At 35.1% G+C, this 22,481-nt stretch overlaps 5 protein-coding genes across 6 annotated transcripts in view; 2 read left to right on the top strand and 3 right to left on the bottom strand.

Moving 5' to 3' along the window:
• Nucleotides 1–22,481, top strand: part of pcs (SH3 domain-binding protein parcas) — a 549,277-nt gene that overhangs the window by 325,830 nt on the left and 200,966 nt on the right. The window lies entirely within an intron of this gene.
• LOC141405827 (lysosomal-associated transmembrane protein 4A) lies at nt 548–7,328 on the bottom strand. Its single transcript, XM_073990569.1, has 4 exons — nt 6,882–7,328; nt 2,519–2,705; nt 2,316–2,454; nt 548–2,229 (listed from the first exon to the last, which is right to left on the bottom strand). The coding sequence occupies exons 1-4, from the start codon at nt 6,999–7,001 to the stop codon at nt 1,518–1,520; spliced, it is 1,158 nt and encodes a 385-aa protein (XP_073846670.1). The 5' UTR covers nt 7,002–7,328; the 3' UTR covers nt 548–1,517.
• rdgBbeta (cytoplasmic phosphatidylinositol transfer protein 1) lies at nt 8,215–12,436 on the top strand. The gene is made up of 7 exons (XM_073990305.1): nt 8,215–8,411; nt 9,718–9,866; nt 10,307–10,395; nt 11,381–11,388; nt 11,448–11,519; nt 11,586–11,718; nt 11,790–12,436. Exons 1-7 carry the CDS (start codon nt 8,364–8,366, stop codon nt 12,149–12,151), a joined length of 861 nt encoding a protein of 286 aa, XP_073846406.1. The 5' UTR covers nt 8,215–8,363; the 3' UTR covers nt 12,152–12,436.
• Nucleotides 12,401–16,340, bottom strand: swi2 (Protein singed wings 2). Its single transcript, XM_073990304.1, has 9 exons — nt 16,069–16,340; nt 14,506–14,628; nt 14,404–14,439; nt 14,167–14,335; nt 13,938–14,094; nt 13,733–13,875; nt 13,235–13,414; nt 12,961–13,119; nt 12,401–12,901 (listed from the first exon to the last, which is right to left on the bottom strand). The coding sequence occupies exons 1-9, from the start codon at nt 16,122–16,124 to the stop codon at nt 12,518–12,520; spliced, it is 1,407 nt and encodes a 468-aa protein (XP_073846405.1). The 5' UTR covers nt 16,125–16,340; the 3' UTR covers nt 12,401–12,517.
• HPS4 (Hermansky-Pudlak syndrome 4 protein) lies at nt 16,498–21,740 on the bottom strand. 2 transcript variants are annotated; one of them, XM_073990302.1, is made up of 6 exons: nt 21,485–21,740; nt 21,281–21,374; nt 19,948–20,182; nt 19,560–19,891; nt 17,913–19,497; nt 16,498–17,851 (listed from the first exon to the last, which is right to left on the bottom strand). In XM_073990302.1, the coding sequence occupies exons 2-6, from the start codon at nt 21,355–21,357 to the stop codon at nt 17,453–17,455; spliced, it is 2,628 nt and encodes an 875-aa protein (XP_073846403.1). In that variant the 5' UTR covers nt 21,358–21,374; nt 21,485–21,740; the 3' UTR covers nt 16,498–17,452. The 2 variants fall into 2 exon arrangements, with proteins under 2 accessions (XP_073846403.1, XP_073846404.1); XM_073990303.1 differs by lacking the exon at nt 21,281–21,374 and having other exon boundaries at nt 21,485–21,687.

Below are 22,481 nucleotides of genomic sequence, written 5' to 3'. Positions count from 1 at the left end.
GGACAACAAAGGCTGGTGTTAAAGGCTGCGTGTGCGGTTGCTGACGAGGGGAGTTTCATAATCTGACGACGAGGGAGTTTCGTAATCCGATGACGACTCACTGGGGACTGTATTCACGCAGCATGCAGCAAACACAGTCCCTGTCGTAGTCCCTCACGTGGACAAGTCCAGAGCAACCCTTTAGATTTACCCACTCCTGACATATATAGCATCTCACCGAAGGCTGGATGTAGGTGAAGATGCGGATGTGACAAACCGAGCACAAATATATTGGTCCTGGGTTTTCCTCCGTCCCGGCACGGACCAAAAGAATTCGGAGCAGGCATTTCGGGATATGCTGCTCCCAACACAGAAAAACGAAACAAATACAAACATATGTATGTACACTGTGGTGGCAGCCGCTGGCCGGAACAATGATGTTGAGTAGCTCCGTGTCAATCAGATACGAAAGAACCCGCTGCCGTGGGATTGTGTTATGCATTGGTGGTTGCGACAGGACATTATATTCCTTTATCTAAATCCCGAAAACATTAAATAAAACAATTAGTTTTTACAACCACAAGGATATGTAGGTTACATAGAGCTTTTCAGAAAAACTCAAAGTAATTCTACCTCAATGTGGTGATTTTTTATTAATTTTAAAAACTATAATATTCGAATAACTTTGCTGGATGTGTACATGTGTGTGTGTATGTGTGTTTTACAGCATCCACTTATATCTTTTGTTTACATATTTCTGCATAGATCAATGTGGTTACATTATTCTAATAATATTAATATTCTTTCATAAAAGTCTTTATTGTTAATAGTATATAAATATAAAGGTATGTATTATATGTATGCATGTATATGTGTTAAAGAAAAATATTCTGTAAACAAAGATTCAATTGTTATGCATTCTTGTGATCCAATGCAGCATATTTCAATTTATACTGCTTATATAATATCCAATAAAATGGAGTTGAGTTATTGGGCAATGTACCATTTAATAGCTAAAAACAAATAACAAGGAAATGGATAGAAATTATACAAGTTTTTTTTTCAGCTTAGAACATTTACTTGGTTTTGAATGTTTCATCGTAATATGCTGGGTATAAATTTTAGTATTTTGCATTATTAATATTGTGTCTACTTTGTTTAACATATCATAAATCATACATATATGTATATTATTTATATTGTATTGGGGTGCGTATTCTTGCATTGATTACAAGATTAAGTGGTAAGAACAAAATAAAAAACAAAATTGGCAAAAAGAGGGGTTCGCATTCAGCTAAAACAATGGACCTTTTCTAATTAAGCATGTGTTAAGATAAGAGTGAGTGGTTCTACAACTGCAGTGTTGTTGCAGTACAAAATATAATCCGACTTTAATTATTGCTTGCTTTTATTGGTGAACAATTCATGACCATTCGGCAATGGTTGTTCCATTCTCGATATTAGATATAACACCCGGACTACCCAACCACAACCCTTAAGAAAATCTATTAAACCCCTTCGAACGCCACAAACTCGATTTATGCTTGGCTTTCATTGCTGTTAGGTTGAGCGCTATTTGAGTTGGAGTTATTCAGGGTTTGGACATTACCCCCAGTTGTTGGATCGTTTTGTGTATGTGATTCTGGTTCAATTATAACTTCATTGTAAGAAGGTGGCGGGGTTACATCGTTGCTAGCATCACCACCTACGGCTACCAAATTCTCGCCGGTTACATTTTCGTTACGTCGCATTGTTGGCGTATTGTTGTTAATGTGTACCGTGTTGTTGTTGTTTGATGTATCATTGTTGTTGTCTTCTTCGGTGGATGGGACTGCATTTATGTCGGGTATATTGATCGGTTCCTCCCTAGGCAAATTAGACATGGCCACTTGATAAGATGGAGGTGGGGCTTGTTTCATATATGCTGCAACTGCTTCATCGTAGTTAGGCAATAGAGTGGAATAAGCACGTTCTTCGGAACCCAAGTTGTTACCAGTAATATCGGAAATGCCCAAAGGCAACAATGTACGCATACTTTGTTGCCTCAAGGTCAAATATTTATAACAGCGCCAGACAATACCGATGGCATAAGCCTTCAAGAAAACAATGCACACAAAAACAATCAGGACCACAATGACAAGTTCCTCGGGAGACAATTCCAATAACTTCTCACGCCATGGTAAACGATGGGACTCCTCAATAAGGCGATGAATAGCTTGAAGGTAACATAAGTATCCGGCAGCAGTGAAGCTTAAAGAAGGGAATAAAGACAGTATTATGAGAGAGGACGTTTATCGTTAGAATTATTAAATGTAAACATTTTGGAAGGCACTTACGTGGTTATGGCAAAATCAAACAATTGAAGACAGAAGAAGGGCAACAAATGCGATGGCTTTCCCTTAATTGCACCATAAATCATCATCATAGTAATGGCAATCATACACGTACATACTAAGCCGCCCATGTCATAGCTCTCTAAAAAATAAAATGTATCTTTTTAGCTAAAGTTTCATAAGTGTTTAGACGGCAATGCACTCACGATATTGTTTGCGGTAGATAAGCGAGTGATCACGATAGGCAAAAGGTGGATCCACTTTACTCAAGGGGGTTGGCAAAGCAGGAGCATTCATGTCGACATTATAATCATAACTATTTTCGAGTTCTTCCATCATGTGGGGGTTGCGCATAATAACCGCCAATAAGCTTAGAGCCAGAATGTTCAAGAACTTGAAAGAAAAATATATGCATATGTATGTTGATATTGTTGAATTTTATAAATTAAAAAAAAAAAAAAACATAGAAATTGTTTCTTGATTTTATCGACCTTTCGAATTTATTAATAAATAAACGCTTTTGTTCGAGCTTGAGGTCATGATCTTGATCAAGGGGGAAACTCCCTGTTTCACTCTACGGGCTTTGGACTTCTTGTTCCTGAATTCCACGTACGAGTGGCGTCCAAACATGTTATTGACTATCCAATGTTTCAAGCTTGGCCCGAGGGTTGTCTGCTCAATGTCCTCAAACAGTGTGGAGTGCCTGACTGTATCAACAGCTTTTGATAAGTCAAGCGCCACCATCACTGTTGAGTCCTTGACAAATATATGTGGTAATAACGTGCAGCGCAGTTTCCGTGCTGTGCTGCTTACGGAATCCATGCTGATGATCGGCAACTTAATAACTACTTCTGATACTGGGCAGGAAGGACTAAGACCTTTGTCGCTACGGGCGACTAAAGCGATTCACTTTTGCTGGCATCCTTGCCAGGCTTCCGTAGTGGGACCACCCTGCCCATTTTTCAGACTTCGGGAACAATGAGGGTGGATAGCGACAAGTTGAGAACTTTAGTGAGATACTCCACTCCGGCTCATCCAGCTGATTCAGCATTACCATGGAGATTCCATCAGGGCCCAACGCTTTGGATGTTTTAGCGTTCCTGATGGCATTGGCAACATCATCCATTGTAAACTGTGGTGGTTCCTTCTCGGCAGGAAGAGATCTGATGCGACGTAATACTCTTCTCTTCGCCCTGTCACTCTCGGGGTGCTCGACAAACTGTCGATTTAAATAACTTGCGCACCTCTTTAGGTCAGTCAACGTAACGTCGCCAAACGTGACTGAGGCCCTGTCTTACCTTCTTCCAGGGTTCGAGAGTGACTTAACCGTTGCCTACAATTCACCTTTACCGGCTCCAATGTTGCAACTCTTCATATGATTTAACCACTTGTTCCGCTTATGCTCGCGGACCAGCCTGTTAACTGCCAGTGTCAGCTCCCTGACTCTGGGGTCATTGGTTGGTTCGACGAAGCTCATAACGCTCATTTACTAATCCCGTCGTCTGTGCTGGGAAGTTTGGTCTTTCTTCGGGTATTCGACAAGCAGGGATATGGTGAGCGGCTGCAGCAGTGATTCTGTCTCGGAACGTCCTTTCCGCTACCGGAACATCAAACGGATTGGGCAGTTCTCTGAAGCGGTGATTGGCGAACTCTCTGAAACCCTGCCAATCAGCTTTCTTATGATTGACGAATGTGCGGCGTTCAGAGGTAATGAAATGGGGGTGGTCTGCTAATGGAGACAATTATGGAGAGATGGTCTGATCCAAGGGAAATGACGGGCTGCCAAGTGACGTCATTTGTCAGACCAGGTGACACGATGGTTATGTCTGGCGAACTGTGACACTCTCCTCTAATTCTGGTAGGGGCGTCCTCATTGACCGTGCAAAACGTAGAGCTATCAATCTGCTCAGCCCGCGCTGTGCCCCTCTGATCGTTTCCGAGAGCCGAATGCCACATCTCATGATGCGCATTAAAGTCCTCCGTGACCATTATATAGAGGTATATAAACCTCTATGTGCATTAAAGTCCCCCGGGACTCTATACCAATGGTATATAAACCTCTATGCGCACTAAAGTCCCCCTGGACTCTATACCAATGTTGCAGTTATGAAGTCAGTCTCTCATTTTTTGCATTTTTTATTTTTATTTAGTTCATAAAAAATTCATAACAGTTCATTATGTTGCCCCAGCGTCTTTTAGACTTTAAGGGGCTTATACGAACGGTATTATTTTAAAATATAAAAAAATATTAAAAATCAAGAAAGAAAACATATTCAATTTATACCAGAAGCATTCCGACCTCACTTGATAAAAATGATTTTAATTTTTTTTTTTAATGTTGAAATCCTTGAAATAGCCTTAATTCGATTGGGTTGAATTCCAAGCAACCATTGTGTTCTATACGCTGTTTTGATACTTCCAATATGCATCTTTTTATCCGTAAGTTTGAATCGTTCCTTGTATTAATTAAAGTTTGGTTAACATCAAAATGAAATGACTGTGGCCCAATATTATTAATGGCTTTGTACATGTATGTGAGGAATTGTAAATGGAATTTATCATACAGGGGTAAGATTTTTCTTGCGTATACTAGTGCCAAGTTGTTTGGGTGACTCCGGACTAAAGAGTTGTATAGAAGAAATTTTGTTTTTACGTTACATTTGTATCTAAACTTTTATAGAATTCCTATAGCTGGACAAATTTTCTTTTTTAAATCATTCATATGTATATTCCACGTTAAATTGTTTTGTAAATGTATGTCCAAATATTTAAAAACTGAAAACATAGATATGCTAGATAGAAGCTCCAATAAGAAAGCTAAAATCGTCATAGGAACATGTTTTGTAAATTGAGTTGAGTGAATGAATACAGTTAGGCAAGAAATGTATTGCAAAAACCAAAATTGTAGAAAATTTCATATTAATTGTTCGTTTATGGCAAAAAATTATGTAAAAAACTATACGGTTTTTTGTGCAAATCTCTTGCTATAGGTCCTTACAACAATATTCCGTCAAAATATGCAAAGGTTATTCGCGATTTATAAAAATACGGTCAAAAATAAGAATTAACTACTATTTGGGGGTGACAATAAAAGTATTGCAAAAATTGCCAAATCGATGGTTTCTTCAAGAATTACCAAAGGTATGTTCCTTAATGCTTCGTCTATCCACTTCGGACATTCATTGGAGCATTAATGAGCTTAGTTAAACCAAAAATTAAGGTTCGATATGTTCCACTCTAAGGATACTGGTTCCCCAATTTTTGGTAAATCTTGATCCTTCGTTGGAGGATGTTTTTGGAGTTTTTTGTTAAATTGGACCCAAACATTTTATGAGGATTGATATCAGGATGTTGGCCCGATGTATTTAAGAGTTTTGTGTTGTTATATTACATCGGCAATTTACACAAATAAGATTAACATGTTATGATCTGGTCTTTGGAATGGTGGTAGTTGACTTTGTTTGAGCTTTCGGGATCGATTTTTCTGACTTTCAGACTAATGACTATTAAATATTTCTTGATGATGTCAGTGGGGATGTCTTCCCAATCATTATTATATCCGTGAACCCAATTTGGCATACTATTTTCCATGGTAAAGAATATAGTACAAAATAATCGGGATTTCAGCTTCTCCAGTAGCGGTTTAATTTCCATATTTGATGGGTTTTATTGGATTTGGCGCAATTTTTTGGATTTATTATGATAGCAGAGGATAATATCTATCCACTTAGTAAAAATTAAACCATATCAATACCATTGAGAGACGAACTAGTGCTCTGTCGTAGGTTGCTTCAAAATACTACACTGGTGTCAATTTTTTCCATATACTTTCCAGAGGAATTTCGATGTTCTCAAAGCCAAAATCGGACTGTTTTGCATTGTTCCATTATCCTACAATACATATTGAGTCAAATATTCATTCTTGGCATACTTGCCTGTGGCCGATTCGTCATTGTTTATTGTTAATATGGTCCCATGCGTTTTTTACCAGTCTGAAGACCCTCCATGACCGCATTTTATATCACTGAACTTTATTACATTCAATACTATTAGTCTATTATTAGCCGCAAAAGTCATAAAAATGCATAATGACCGCAAAAAATTGCAAAAATTTTATAGTTTAAAGTACTGATTTTCCCGTTGCAATACTTTTATTGTCACCCCAAAGTAGTAGTTAATTCTTATTTTTGACCGTATTTGTTATAAATCGCAAATAACCTTTGCATATTTTGACGCAATATTGTTGTAAGGACCTGTAGCAACAGATTTGCACAAAAAACCGTATAGTTTTTACATAATTTGTTGCCATAAACGAACAATTGATATGAAATTTTCTACAATTTTGGGTTTTGCAATACTTTTCTTGCCTAACTGTATTTCGAACCACCCTATTATATATTGTTATTTACAATAACAACAAATCACCCATATACAATACAAACAACTCCATAGACCCTGAAAGCAAAATTAAAACTAGAAACATAGAAGAACCATACCCCACACTTAAAGCAAATATTAAAATATTGATTATTCAGCTTTACTTGGTGCAAATATTATTGGGAGTCTTACCAAATGCCAGAGTCCAATCATTATGGTTGCAGTTAGGACATGGAGATTGAAACAACATATCCATTCCTTGTTGTTGTTAGATGTCAGATGAGGACCCATTTTTCTTCGGATCCTTATCATTTGTTTTGCGTTCTAAAAAATTCGTCAGAGCTTTGATTGTGTATTTGTCGAAAGTCAAATAGAAAAAACACAACGACACCAAACTCAGACAAAGCACTTGGAAAACTTTTCTTCAGATTTTATCGCACTCGCAAACTTGTTAATATGTATAATCAAGTAATATTCTTTTCCTCCGATCGTTGAATAATGCACTATTTTTATTTTGCAATTTGATTTCCAAAATTCATTTTCATCAATATATTTTCATCCGTATACTACAAAAAACAAAGTCGGGCAAATTATTGTGGCTGTGACAGGGATGGAAATTTAAAAATTTCAAAAAGTACTAAAATGGTACCTTTTTCTGTGAAAAGGTACTTTTTTATTATTAACAGTAAACAAAAAAGCAACAAATGCATATTAGGGCTATAACCAAAAAAGTGTTGGTGAAAACTATTGTAGGTTCGTAGAACTTTGTATTGAAAATTTGCCATATAAGTTCACGTTTTGGTATCGCCCCCATACAAAGTGACGATTGACGCGACGACGTTTTAAGGAATTTCAAAGGTATTAGTCAACGGAATTCGTTGTAATTTGGTATTTTGTTTTTCCAGATAATAAAAAACACTTCTACAAAAAATTGTTTATATGGAACGGTACGTCCCGATTTCCGGTATTTTGAGGGGTTCAGCTAAATTTTTATCAACGTTTTGGTATGGTACCATACCAAGATTCTTAGTTTTTATCTACATTTGCGGGCCGGATTGGATATCCTTTTGCATTTATGGTTCCTCGTGATTAAAAATTTTCCATCAAAAATTGTGGACAGTGGCCCACGTTGTGGTATAGCACCCACATAACGGTACCGCCTGTTTTTAGCTGACCGAATTATCTAAAATTGGGTATTGGGATTCCCATTGCAAAAAAACTCCATAAAATTGTACAATTTTCCATATATCTTCAGAAATTTCCAAAAATTTAACATCGGAACTAAAGTGTGAATTTTTTCATTTTTTAGTTTCACAAAAAAAAAATTCCACGTGTGGGACTGGACTATGTACTTCGGTACTTTTTATAGTGAAATGGTACTGAAAAAAGTACTATTGTACTGAATTTTCCATCCCTGGGCTGTGATTACCAAATACTTTTGAACAAATCTTATGTGATTTGAAATGGTTGGCAACATTTTTTTCCAATTGAAAGCAAACGTGTGGCAACTCATAGAGTTCACTTTACTCTTTTCATTGAATCGATCAATTGAACAGTTCGTCCACAAAACGCATATTAAAAACAATTCACAGCTTAGTTTCGTAATATTTTTGATTTATTGACTCCAATTAGGAAGTTAAAGTTATTTGATAAACTTAAAATAATTTAAAGAAAATGGTACTAAAAGAGTACAGAATAGCAATGCCGCTGTCATGCGAAGAGGTACGTAGTCTGCTCTATGAGAACGAAAAATAGCTAATTCATATGCACTCCATTAAAAAAAATAAAATTATAAATAAAAAATACATTTTTATTGACATAAATCGACTATACGAACAGCTGGCAGAAAAATCTGAAATTTTTACCATGAGTAGATCTCTCGTCCTGATTACAAAAAAAAATATGAAGCTTTTCGGGAGGAAGTCCATACTTCCCGAGATATGGGCCTTTTCCGAAAATTCCCTTGCTTACTTGGAAAAAAAATGAAATAATTGGAGTAGCTACGATGTAATGAAGAACTTTCTAAAAAAAAAAAAAAAAAAAAAAAAAAAAAAAAAAAAAAAAAAAAAAAAAAAAAAACGGAAGAGCAAACCGTAATTAAAGTAATTAGATCTCCAATTTCTAGCTTTAACAACTTTTTTCCCTGCACGAAAATTGATTGTCATTTACATACATACCACATCATATATCTGTTGATTATTATAAACATTAAATTTTTTATATTGTATTATTAATTTGTATTCAATTTACAAGTTGCTTTAACATTGGAGTAGCTATGATGTAATGAAGAATTTTTTCTAGCTTTAACCAGTTTTTATCACTGCGCGAAAACTTATTATCATTTGCATACCACATCATACATCTCTTAATGATCATTTCATAATTTAACTAATAACTTATACGATATACTTATTATTAATCTGTTGCTTTAAAATTGGAGTAGCTATGACGTAATGAAGAATTTAAAAAAAAAAATTAAAGAATATAATTGTAACCAAAATAATTAGATCTCCAATTTCTAGGTTTAAGATGAATTATATATATGAAATTGTTTTTAGAGTAGCTATGATATCTAGGTGGATTCTTTGTAATTATATAAATTGGCCTCAAAATTGGCTTCAATTGCAAAGCAAATAAATAAATAAATAAATAAAAAAAAAAAAAAAAAAAAATTACAATGTAAAAGAAAATTGTATTCCCGTCCCCGAGATTTGCACCTGTCCATAGGAGAACGTATTAAATCACCGGCCGAAGGCCGGTTATTTTTAAAATAGTGAATTGCATATGATAGTGTATTCCGCAAGCTTTACCATGGTACCCATATTGTCATTATCCGTTTAAAAATGACTATGTTATATATTTTCCGGAACTTCAGAGGCCCATATCTCGGAAGTATGGACTTCCCCCCAAAGAACTTTTTGTATTTTTGTAATTAGGACGAGAAGATCCACCTGTGGTAAAAATTTCAGATTTTTTTCTGTAATTTGTAATTTGCTCCTTTTTTATTATTACCAAATTGTCTGCCAAGTATCAAATTGGCCAGCTGTATATGATTGCGCGCCATAGCTTGGAGCAGTCCGGTGATGGAGAAGGTGTGGAAATAATCACAAACGAGGCTTGCGAAGATCCAGAGTATGGGAAAGGACAATTTACAGAAAAAAGGATACATCTATCAAGGTTGAACATTAACTTTTGCTTAAGTCAAGTTTATGGCCTGATCGCTTATCACATAGTCATACGCACCGATGACCACAAACAAAAACTTGTACTTTTTTAAAGAAATTTTACCGCTTAGCCTGTTTTGGACTCTGTCCATAGATAAAAGTCCTAAAATCCTAGCAGAAGGCCTCTTGATGATTTTTAGAACCAAGCTTTAAAAAATTATATTAAAAAAAAAACAAAAATTATATTATGGGTACTTGCGGAACTTTGAAGACCCATACTCGAGGAGTACGGAGTTACTCAACACAAAATGTATATCGTTGTAATTAGGGCCCTAAGAACTGTCGACGGTCAAAAAGATCCGCGATCAGGCTTTAAACTTGACCTGTTTTTAAACTTTTCACCCATTTGTTTTCAATGTGATGAGTGTGATTGGCAATTTTTGTGTTTTATAGTCGTTTGCCATACTGGGTACAAGCTATATGTCCTCGTGTATTTTATGTCACAGAAAAATCGTGGAATTTCTTTCCATTCACTAAGACAGGTGAGTATATGGTGTTGATTGATTTTTATTGATTACATTGCGACACAAAATGGAGGTGAAAATCTGGGGCAGAGATAATTCCTGTTGGGGATGAAAGCCCTTGCTGGGTATATTAAGAGTCCCGAAGGACAGATCCGCCTTGAGTCGAGCGTTATATCTTTGTTAACTGTTGTTTTAGCTTATTTATGAGATGACATTTCTTATTTATGAGATGACATGAGATTTATGAGATTCTGAGCGACATGGTTGCAGAAAATTTCGAAGCTGAAAAACGACATCTTGTGGTACTTCTATATCGGTTCTTAAAATAAGGGACGAAAAGGACATTGAAGGAAGCGAGTTAGAAGGTCGAAATGCTCTACGAAAATAATGCTCATTCGATTTTACTGAAGACATCTCATCTCATAAATAAGCTAAAACAACAGTTAACAAAGATATAACGCTAATTTCAGATGCCTTACAGGGTCTTGAGCAAAAACTTCATCACGCCATAACTCGGAAGTTCGACTCACGGCGGATCTGTCCTTCGGGATTCTTAATATACTCAACAAGGGCTTTCATCCCCAAAAGGAATTATCCCTGCTCCAAAATTTCGGTTCACAGTGATATTGATAATATTGATTTTGTTATGTACTGTAGTGCGATTCTGTAACTCATTTCATTATGAATGAAAAGTTCAAATAAAAGTTGACAAAACTGTTGCTATCGGTAGAACTTTTCGACTACATTATATTGGTCGCTAACTTACCGAATAATATTGTCAATTGCCGAAATTATAAGCATTTTAATTTTACCGACATTTGTCGGTAACTCAAAAAATGAGTTAGAGAATCGCACTACTGATAGTAAAAGCAATATCGACATGTAATTAGAATCAATGCTTTATTACGAACATATTACTATTTGTTAGTTTACTTAATTAATTTAAAAAAAATTGTTTTCCTTATTATTTTCCCATTTTTATTGTATTTATGGATGACGGTAGAGTATACTGTAAGTATTTGTGAAATAAGTAGTGTAGACTTTCACATTTCATAACTATATTTTTTCAGTGTTCCTTTATACCCAAGCTTAATGTATTTATCAAAACTAAGTATGAAGACAACAATGGAACATCTGAAAATGTAGGTATTATCCACACATGGTATTCATATTTAGTTTTTTTTATATAAAATCAATATTTCTGAAAGTGCCTAAATTTGTCCGAGGAGGACTTAAAGAGGCGTATTGTGGATACTGTTGACATTGCCTTTGATGAGTTGCCCAATAACAAACATTATAAAAAGGAAGAGGACCCAAAATTTTTCAAATCAACAAAAACAAGTAAGTATAGTGAAATCTATATATAAATCGATTTTATTTGACAACAAAAATATATTAATATTATTACGCAGATCGAGGTCTATTGGTGGAAGGCTGGCGTGAAACCGATAAACCTATTATGTGTTCCTATAAATTAGTTGATGCTGCTTTTGAAGTATGGGGTTTGCAGACAAAAGTTGAAGATTTCATTCAACGATCGATTCGTGATGTGTTGCTTTTGGGACACAGACAAGCTTTCGCCTGGATAGACGAATGGTTTGGCATGACTTTGGAAGATGTTCGTGAATATGAACGTAAAATTCAAGAGGAGACCAATAGAAAACTTAGACAAAATAACGGCCAAAATGAAGATGAACAGCCACAGGATGAAACTAATGAGAATAGCATAGACAAAAATGAGGATAAATCCAAGGTAGACGATAAGGATGTCTAAAGGATTAATAAGATAAAATGTTGTTAGAATGTTATTAATAGATCCCAAAGAATATTTCTTAGATTCAAACTACTCAGGAAATGCATAAAATACCTATTGATGTAGCATAATTGTTAAATAAGTAGCGGAAGATTCCCTTAAAAATTCTGAATCAAAACTGCCCTTCAATCTGGCGCCTCCTAAGAGATTATATTTTGTATTCCTATGTACGTATGTTAAGAACAATGCATAAAATGTACAATGCGCAAATTTACTTAAATAAAATATATTTATTGATAATGAAAATGTTATTGCATTGCATATTGCTGATGTTGTTCTTATATTCTTTTAAAGCTCAAGGAATTTTAGAATAATTAAAAATTATATTCATGGTAGTTTCATTACGATCCAAGGTACCCTACCATAATTTTTGTAGTAATAATAATCATAGCCTAGCTTTCCCAATATCAGCAGTATCGAAGTAGCCAATAGGCCATTCACCCAATCCAACACATGGATTTTCGATTCATCCTTTGGTTTGCAAATATCTTCGCGCGTTAGTGCCATTAATTTGGACTTTTTCTCTTCGCCATTTTGTATATACTTGCAAGTGATATTCCAAGAGTCTCTCGTTATCTCTCCGTATTTGATTAAAAACTCCCTAAAGCGCATTGCAAATTTGCAGGAACAGTGCCAAGGATTCATACTCAACAATAAAAGGTTGGCATTGGCATTATCTTCCATAGCATTATCGAGGGCATAGACGGGTATCTACAAAAAAAAGAAGAAAAACAAATAAAAGTGTTTCGGGGCTCGAAAGTTGTTCTTACCTTTCTCATTTTATTGTTTATTAAGCTGAGCAAGCGGAAATGTTCTAACCAATAGCCCCCTTCCAAAACGTCTATACTCTCGATTCTATTATTATCCAAATGCACGTCGACTACATAACGGTAGTGAATGTTATTTCGTAGCGGTGAGATGTCTGAAATCTATTGCAAAATAATATGTGGACATATTTCTTTAAAAGAATCCAAAAAAAAGCCTGGGACCTAATTTCCGCAACGAAATCCAAATACCAAAATTAGTCCCTTAAATCATACTCACCTTGTTATTGTTTGCATAGAACATTGTTGTATTTGCCGGTAGGAATGCTGGCAATCGGTAAAATCCCAGATGCGAACAATTAACGGTGTACAAAGGCATGTGCGTTTTGGGAATTATGTGATGCATAGAGCAGGTGCAATTCATTAAGTCTTCATGAGATTGACAGGCATTTTTCAATGTCTGAAAAACACATTCATGGTGCTACATTTTAATATCTGTAGTTTTCACACCAAAAAACTGCATAAGTCGAACACTGGATGTCATTTAGGAGAGCAAAAATAAGATTTGAAATATATGCTAAAGTTGATCGAATGTTTAGAACTTGTTCAACCAAAAGATAGGTTAATTAGCAAAGAAGATCTCAGAAAGGTACCATTTTGCAAAGAATAGATTATTTGCTATGTTACTCTAGATATTTTTGCTCTCAGTTCGACTTAAGCTACTTTCTATGGAATCCACGGAAACATAAAGGAGAATTTTCTCATCGACTTTTCTTACCACTTTATAGTGCATAACCATCATTACATTTCTGTCTTTGTATTTCCGATCAGCACATGATAACATTTCGCGATCAGCTACATAATTTGCCTTTTCGGGTGTTAATAGCCATTTCAAGTTCCTTGTACAGTTCCATGGGTTGCCTACAAGATCGAATTGAGAATGTATACGAAGCTATTATAGTTATTCTGGAGTTGATACATACCAGATAGATATAGATGTTCGAATGTTCTCGGTAACAATAATGGAGCGTCGAGTTGTATCAATTTATTCCATCTTAAATCAACAATTCTCAAAGGATGTACTTTCTTAAATGTCCTTTGGCCAATGTGCGATAAATTTGTCCAGGAAATATTTATCACCTTGCGAAAAAAAATTAAACCAGTAGTTCTTCATATAGTCACCAATATAACTGAAAATAGGTTCGCACGTACTTGCAAATAAAACATTTCGGGGAAATCTGAAATGTGTGCCATGCGGCTGTACTCTATGGTCAAAGATTTAATACGTGGAAATGTTTGCAAATCGACAACAGGATTAAAAACACGCTCCGGCCAGCCACAAAATATGATGTCCTCCAATCTGCCCCGATTTTTCTGATCACTAATAATGTCGAAATTGAATTGATTAACATTTGAGTCATGACTATTCGCCAACGATGTGCTACTCACTTTACAGACTGTAAATTCTTCCAATTACCAAAACATCTAGACATGTAAAAGGTATTTAAATATTTAAGAAAAAAAAATGAGTAATTGCCGAATACACTTTACCTTAATGTTCCATATTTGAATTTTGTGCAATTTCCCGACAGCAATTCCGGTGCTTGTTTCCAGTCAAGACAGGAAATATTGTTATATTGTTGATAGTGTGGCTGGTAATCGCCATGGCAAGAGCTGCAACATATCAAAGGATTAACGATAAAATCTGAAAACTGTTACCTCATTGGCACCTATCCTAAGTACTCAATGTTGAGATGTATGTATACTCAATCTAAAAAAACAATTTACCACTAACATCCCGGACTTATCTCATATCAAAGATTTAAACCGAAACTCTTGGAAACTGCAACTTAAATCCAAAAATGGTGACAACCACAAAACTTAATGTCTCAAATACGATCATCAAAAGAATATTAGAAAAAATGTGTAAGTTTCCTGTATACAAATAAATGGACTGGAAATAAAAGTGTTAATTTATCTACTAACAAATAACAAGCAAACATAAACACACAAAGTGCACGATCTTAATCTTTATTACTTTCTTGACGAGATTTCTGATTTCGTTTACCACCTCACAGACACTTCATTGCCAAGTGTTACATACATATATAAATATAGAGATCGGCATGTTCATACGTACATATATCACATGGTATTATGAAGCTGTATGTTTATCGACAACAACAACAAAAACGTCTCTGCGGACATCTATTAGAGTTTGGGAACACATCCAGATTATGTTTGATACCAGCCTTTAGAGTACGGCATCGAAAATAAAATTCGCACAACCATCAAATTTAGGATGTGACCCATTCGAAATTTGTGGAAACTTGACGATGATATGGAATGCGTACTTTTTCATCCGGAAATCGTTTGTTTTCATCAATTGGCAGTTTTATGGTCTTTGTTTTCCCTCTTTGAATTTCTTTCTATTAAACAAGAATCGAATCTATTTTCGATTGGTATGTATTTTTTATAAATAGAAAATAGAAGAGCGCCCTTGGAAAACATTTTGAAGATTCGCAAACTATAGTTGATATGCCCTCAGTAGTGATTCAGCGGTCACATTAAAAGAACTCATAACATCGTGTTAGGAATTTTGAAGCACCGCGTTGTTATTTTTGTTAATAATTTATTCATTTGTACACAGTTTATGAGTTTCTTTAAAGTTTACTTTATAAAAGTAAATAAATCTATGCCAACCGAAGTATTCAAAGTTGTCAGAATGGGCACTCATATATTTTATCGCGTATCAGAATGAAATTATGTATTTACATAGAAGATGCACTATGAAGTATTTCAAATCACATCTGAAGATATTTTAAACAGTGCAGTTATAAACTATAAATAACCGTAGTAACATTAAGCGATCAAGTTATTTCAGTGACGACGTTTGGTCTAAGTAATTAGGAAGACAATAAAGTCATCAAAAACTGTAAACATTTCTTGGGGAATGAAAAAAAAAACCTGTGACGCTTACACTAATACAGTTGTTTTATTTTTATTAATAATTATATATTGCTCTTGTTTGTATAGAAAAGAAACGGTATGGCCACAATAGGGGTAATTTGAAGTTCATTATCCAAACATATACCTATTCCACATTTTACCAACCTTGTTACGGAAGACAGGATAACTATAGAAAACAGCAGAAATGGTTTAGCTGACATTCTACCGTAATATCTCAAATTTCACTTATATTGGAATATTTTAGAAGAGTTCCTTAAAATATTTTATATTTATTTTATTTCACATAATAATCCTTTCCGCACATTTTAAATTAATAATTCGAAGTTGTCTGCCGTTGCCAAACTATCTCCTCCATCAAAGCGCGTTTGTGTTTCTCTTTATTTGATTTTATCCGGATTACTAACAATTCAGATCTTAACAAAAAGCTTTTATTATGCTCCCCGCATGAAAAGCTTTTCTGAGACAAAAAGTGTTAATTTTCTGTTCAAATACCTCCGCTGCCCTTCGGCCAGCAGCCACCTAGAAAATAAACCCCATTTAAACGGAGCAACGCAAAATAAAAAGTAAAACAACTTCTCAAACAATTGTTATTATTTTTATTTGGTTGGGGTTGTTATTCTACAAAAACACACACTTGGTTATCAAATATTTTGCTATTTAGCATGCAGTTTCGTGTAAGGTGATCTATAGTTACTAATACATATTAATAAGATTAGACAGGACCCCTTCAGAGGGTGTCTCATTACAATACACCACATGTTTTAGATAAAAGTCACACTCTTCTTAAATAAACTGACATAGTAGCATAACTTATAATAGCATCGAGTTATTGTAATCGAGTTTATTGTAAATTTGTCTAATACGTTTGAATCGAAATAATACGGCTAATACATACATTTAAAGAATTTGGATTTAAAGAGCGGATTGAATATTTGATTTTATGTTGTATAAATTAAATGATGGCATTCACACTATTTAATACGTCGGGACAACGACTACGCCGTTGTTGAACGACAAAGTCGTGCCATAAACACCCATTGTAATATGGTTATATATCATATTCTCTGCTCAGATAAGTATCAGATAAAAGTAATGTCCAAATTTATAAAGAAATGAGCATAACTATCTATGTATTGCACACAATTTTAACAGCATGTTAGTTGCAGTTAAACTGAAATACCAACATATTATAAAAGGTAAGCAAGCACTCAAATGTGATCTTAGTTTACAATTAAAAAAATAAATAAACTATTAATAGACAAATAAATTAGTCATTTTGGGAATGATCTTGTAAACATATTTTATGGAATACTGGGACAAAGAAAAACTACATCTATTGTTGTAGTGCTTAGTCAGCTTAAAAATCCCTCCTTTATAAAATCTATTCTTAGTGTTAGTACTTAAAATCAACTTGAAATGTAATATTCGTAAAGGACGTCAATTATGGCACACATGACATGGCAATTATCAGACACGTGCCACACATTGTATGTTACAGTACTTTGGCAAGGTATTATAGTTGGTGCATCTAAAATAGTACATAAGAATGTTCTCGCTCCAAACGCAATTTTGCTCTCATTGCTACATTTCCCATCGGATCTGAGGGTGGTGGAATTCCATTGATTTCTCGAGCTGGTTCTTTGTAAAATATCTCAGTTCGTCCTGATTTGTAGCCATAGAATACGGTATCGTAAGAGCGCAGTACAAGATCTGTTATCTCTGCATGATTTATCATGTCACTGTGCATGGACTCAAGGGTGCTTATTTCAACAGGAGTCCAAGGACCGCTACGTTGTAGGGCATCCCATTTGGAATCAATGCACATGAAACTGTAGCTGCCATCGCGTTTCTCACATTCAACGTTAATATTCAGCGTCTGGCTAAGATGAGCTTCCATATGGGGAAATTTGGCCACACAAATATCAAACTGAAAAATGTTAAACAGAGGTCATTAATATGCAACGCTATAAATCCGAATATGTACTTACCAATTTGTGTACCAGTTTTGACTGTGATGAACACCCTTCCTCCATCACCAGTATGAGTGTCATGTTTTGTTGGCCGCATATGTATAGTTCCGCTTTTTGAAGACCGTCGCCGTGTGTAGTGGCATTTGATGGAATACAGTACAAAGCGTCAACAGCGTCCTCACATTTCAAGGAACTTCGTCTGCCGAAACCTTTGGATGTATTCAATGGGGTTTGTATTTCAATATTAGCACCCGGAGTAGCATCCCATGTTGGACGTTCATCATTCAAAGCTAAAACTGAAAGTTTTGCCATAAGCGGGGTCAAGGGAACAGCACCGCCCAATTGCTTGCGAGACGAAACTGAAGACGTGTTGTCGGAAAAAGATTTTAATGGTAAGCTTAAGGCTTTCTTATCAAGTGGCGTTTTTACACTACAATCCACAGGTGGTGGTGCACTTTCTAAATTGAGATTACTGTCGGGTACGGTAGGTTTCTTCAGGGATTCGTTTAATTTTTGTAGTTCATTATCAAATTCCTTAAACTCTTCTATTAACTGGGCGATTTCTGCATCTTGTTTGGCATCCTCACTAGCTTCGCCCCATAATTTGTAGTACTTTTCCAAAAACTCCTGGAACAAACTACGTGAAATAGGCTGCCCATTGACGTTGAAAACCGGATTGGTTGGATCTGTTATTGTTTTTGATGTCTTATTGTTATCGTCGGAATTATCGGAACTATCGCCATCTTCCTCGTCGCCATTCTCTATAAAATCCGGAGATGCGTCTCCACCATTACGATTGACGTCTGTTTTGAAATTGTGTGAAAATTGTTTTAATGAAATCTTTTTGGAGAAGGTTTTCAACGAATCATGAATATCGGTCAGGGAACTCCGACGCTCTATCTTGTTGGGGTTTGAAATGAAGTTATGAAAGAACTTTTCAAAATCCTTTTTCAGCGAATTCTTTTGGTTGATATGCTGCACCGAGGCGTTGGTTTCCGCCACTTTACCATTGGAATTACTCTCATCTTCGGGATTAGCACAAATTGACATTATGTTGCCCACAGCCAATATTTTGTTCTCAGCCATGGGAGTGGAACACACACTGGTCCTCCCAATATATTCTGGATAGGAATCATTTTCGTCAAAGTTTATCGATGAAATTCCCGATTCAGGCAATTCTTTGTTACCATAATTTTTCATACGCAACGGAAGATGAGTTGGCCGACTCATAGCAGGTTTTGTCCTGGGTACTGTAGGTTGACACACAACTTCGTCATCAACATTTTCAGATATAGTTTGTGATGTACTTTCTTCCGGTATGTGCGTAAATATAAGAGACTTGTCGCGTTTCATTTTTCGCTTACTATATTGAAACGGCAAAGCACCCTGACCCAGTTGGGTTGTTTGCAGATTTTGGGCGCGTTGAGCCTCCGCCTGTAGTTTTCTATATTGTTGACTTCCTATATATATTACTAACATTACTACTCCATTTGGTATGTGGAATTCAGTAGATGTCAACTGTTCCGCAGTGGTCCGTATGTGCAATGGATCGGTAAGAATTATGTTTTTCGTAAGCGAATCGCTAAGTTGTGAGGCCACGACCCTAGCAAAAAGTGTGTCGTAAATATATTTTGCAATGACTATAGTTGTTGTTAATTTACTTACTTATTGTGGTATAGAATTGCACCGCCCAAAACACCTTTTGTTTCCTGACAGCTTTGTAAGGTTTGTATCGCTTCCAAAAATATATTACTTGCTGTTTTTGGAATACGCAACTTAGGTATATTTTGGAAGACATTTCCATTGTATTGGAGTATTGGAAGATATGTTTCGAATATGTGGTACAACTTCTCTGATAAATTTTTGTATTGGGACTGTAGAGCAAATTGATCATAAATTAGCTGCAAATCTCGGTGATAAAATTTAACTAGTGATGATAGTAGATCGGCTCGATGCTGTAAAAGATAATCGGAGATATTGCGATCTGTTCCTACGGCCTGAATCAAATCCAAAATGAGTGGTATGCAATGCAAGATATTCCAAAAAAACTTACCAAAATAAAACGTCCGAATTCCTTGAAAACGAATTTGCCATTTTGCAGAGCGATTATGCGTGGCTTGAATAGACAGTCTTTAAGAAAATACGAGGAACCCATTAGCTGCCCGCATAAAGCCACCTTTTGGGTATCGGATACCCAGCTGGGGTGAAAGTACAATACAGCTTTTACAGGATCGTCGGCTTCTTCCTTCAAGCACTCGGTGTCGTAGACAAACACGATCATTGTTTCCCTGCGTACACACGTACAAACATATATTTGAAATATTACAAACACATCTGAAAGTTTTACTTATTTAAAAAAGCAATATGCCTAACAACCTGTGTTTATCATGAACCCTATTCATATTCAATATTTTCTCGGTTTCAACCCATCTTGTTAATTTTACTCTTTTCCGTTTTAACATCTTTTCTATTTTATTAAGTCAATGCTTTCCCTTATTGTCATTTCTTATCTTTGCATTTTGTTGACGTTATAATAAAGAGAGCCAGCTAAAGATAAGACATTTTACCTTGCCACTTGGTAAATTGGTATTTTTCTCCTTGATTTAACTTGACCATGAGTAAAGTAATATTCTTGCGAATATACAAATAGAGTATTTGAATTTTGTCGTTATTTTTAGTTGGCCAACAATTTTTGTGTTTTCTTGTACAGATAAATACAAGGTTTAAAACCAAATTAAAATATAACGTCCTAATTTAGATGCAGCTATTGAATGTGCACTCGAATGCAATTTATTAAAAGGGATCCTGAGAATAGTTACCTTAAAATATATATGTATATTTTTTTGGTCAGCAATAGCCAAATGCAGATAATAATGAGGCAGGTAAACAGAAATTACTGTATCTGATTTTACCAATCTGTATCTAAAGCATAGTACACATTGATCAACAAAAATGAGATTCACCGAGGTGTATTTCGTTAATACCAAAGTCTAGCTGAATAATTACTTTTCTAATCTCTAAATAACAGTTTACATATTGTATTCCCAGCCTTTTTAGATAAACAAATGTTTTCATTTGTCAGAAAATTATCCTAAAAGTACTTTGCCAGTTTTGAATGATGGTGTGTACTCCCCTTTAGTTCGAACTAAAAATTCGACAATTTTATCCTCTTGAAGATTTTGCTCATAGAAATAAATTTAAGTCATTTGCTTGAAATTAAATTTCGTGACCATTGTAAGTAAAATAAATGTTCTGTTCCAGAACCTTAAACATTTTTACTAGGACAACAATTTTTTCTTTATAATATCGAAATTAGTAGATTCTTTAAAGATGTAAGCACTTAATAATTAAATAACTCAAACAGTAAAAACGAAAATTAAATTAACCTCTTATCATTTTCCACCAGCAATAAGCTGTCCATTAAATTAATAATATCTTGATAAATAGAGTCAAAGAAAGACATTGTGCAAATTTAATTATCTGCAAAATAAAAGAATAACGCATTAAACAAAAATAATAAAGCCAACAAAATAGAAAATAGGGGGAGTGGCAAATAAACAGGACACACTCAAACAAATCAAGTTCCTTACTTCGCCATCCTGAAGAGTTGAAATGTTAAGTTCGCTCGCTCCCACTTGTAATGTAACACCGGTAACCCGATGCCGACTCTTTTCAAGTTAAAATAATTATTGATATATTTTTTATAATAAAGCCAGGATTCGGAAAAATTCCATTGCTTTCCCAGTTTTATGTATGTGATAGGGATACGTAAGTCGACTTTTAGGTTTGGGAAAGTAAGTCTGAAACCGAAGTCGACTTGAGATTTACAAAGAAAATCGAAAAGTCGGCTTTTCATGGTCAACTTCGATTTTCCTACCCACGAACAATAGGTCTGTTCGGTAACTTTAAATGTAAAACGTACTTGCAAGTTCTCAGGATTCTCTTTTATAGGAGCAAGTTGAATGTAGTGACTGGATTTGGAACTTTTTCCATAGAAAGTTTTCAAAAAATTAAATTTTTGTGGAAAATCGTCGGTCTTTGGACGGGATTTAAGATTTTCTCCTATGGACAGATGGTAAACAGGGCTAACACGATCATAATTTTTTTCAGAATTATTTTTTGTCAAAAATCATATGGGGTTTCGGAACTTTCGAAGCCCACATCTCGGGAAATATTGGCGTGATCAGCATTCCAAGACCTACCTGTGGACAAGATTTTAGAATTTTCTGAGTCCAGCCACTACATTCATCTTATGCCCTTTTATTGAACAAGCATGGTTTAATAAGAAAGGTTAGCCAAAGCTGTATGCCAATTTAAATTTTTTCATTCGAGTATGCCTAAAACTTCAAAACAATATAAACAAACTGTGTATGTGTGTGTGGTGTTTGAATAATATGCCAAACAATTTTAAAAACAATCGAATTCAATGATTTTTAAAATTGTTTTTAGACCATTTGTATGGAAGAAATTGGTGAGATTTGCATTGAAACTAACAGTTTATCATATTCACAACTCGATTATGTGGAGAAAACATAACTCTTCATTCATTTTTCGGGGTTTTTATAAAATGCTCAAAAAATGCATTGT

Source organism: Musca autumnalis, unplaced genomic scaffold (assembly GCF_047663935.1).
Source record: "Musca autumnalis isolate F117 unplaced genomic scaffold, ASM4766393v1 scaffold_5, whole genome shotgun sequence".
Taxonomy (NCBI): domain Eukaryota; kingdom Metazoa; phylum Arthropoda; class Insecta; order Diptera; family Muscidae; genus Musca; species Musca autumnalis.
This window is presented reverse-complemented; position numbering and strand designations above follow the sequence as displayed.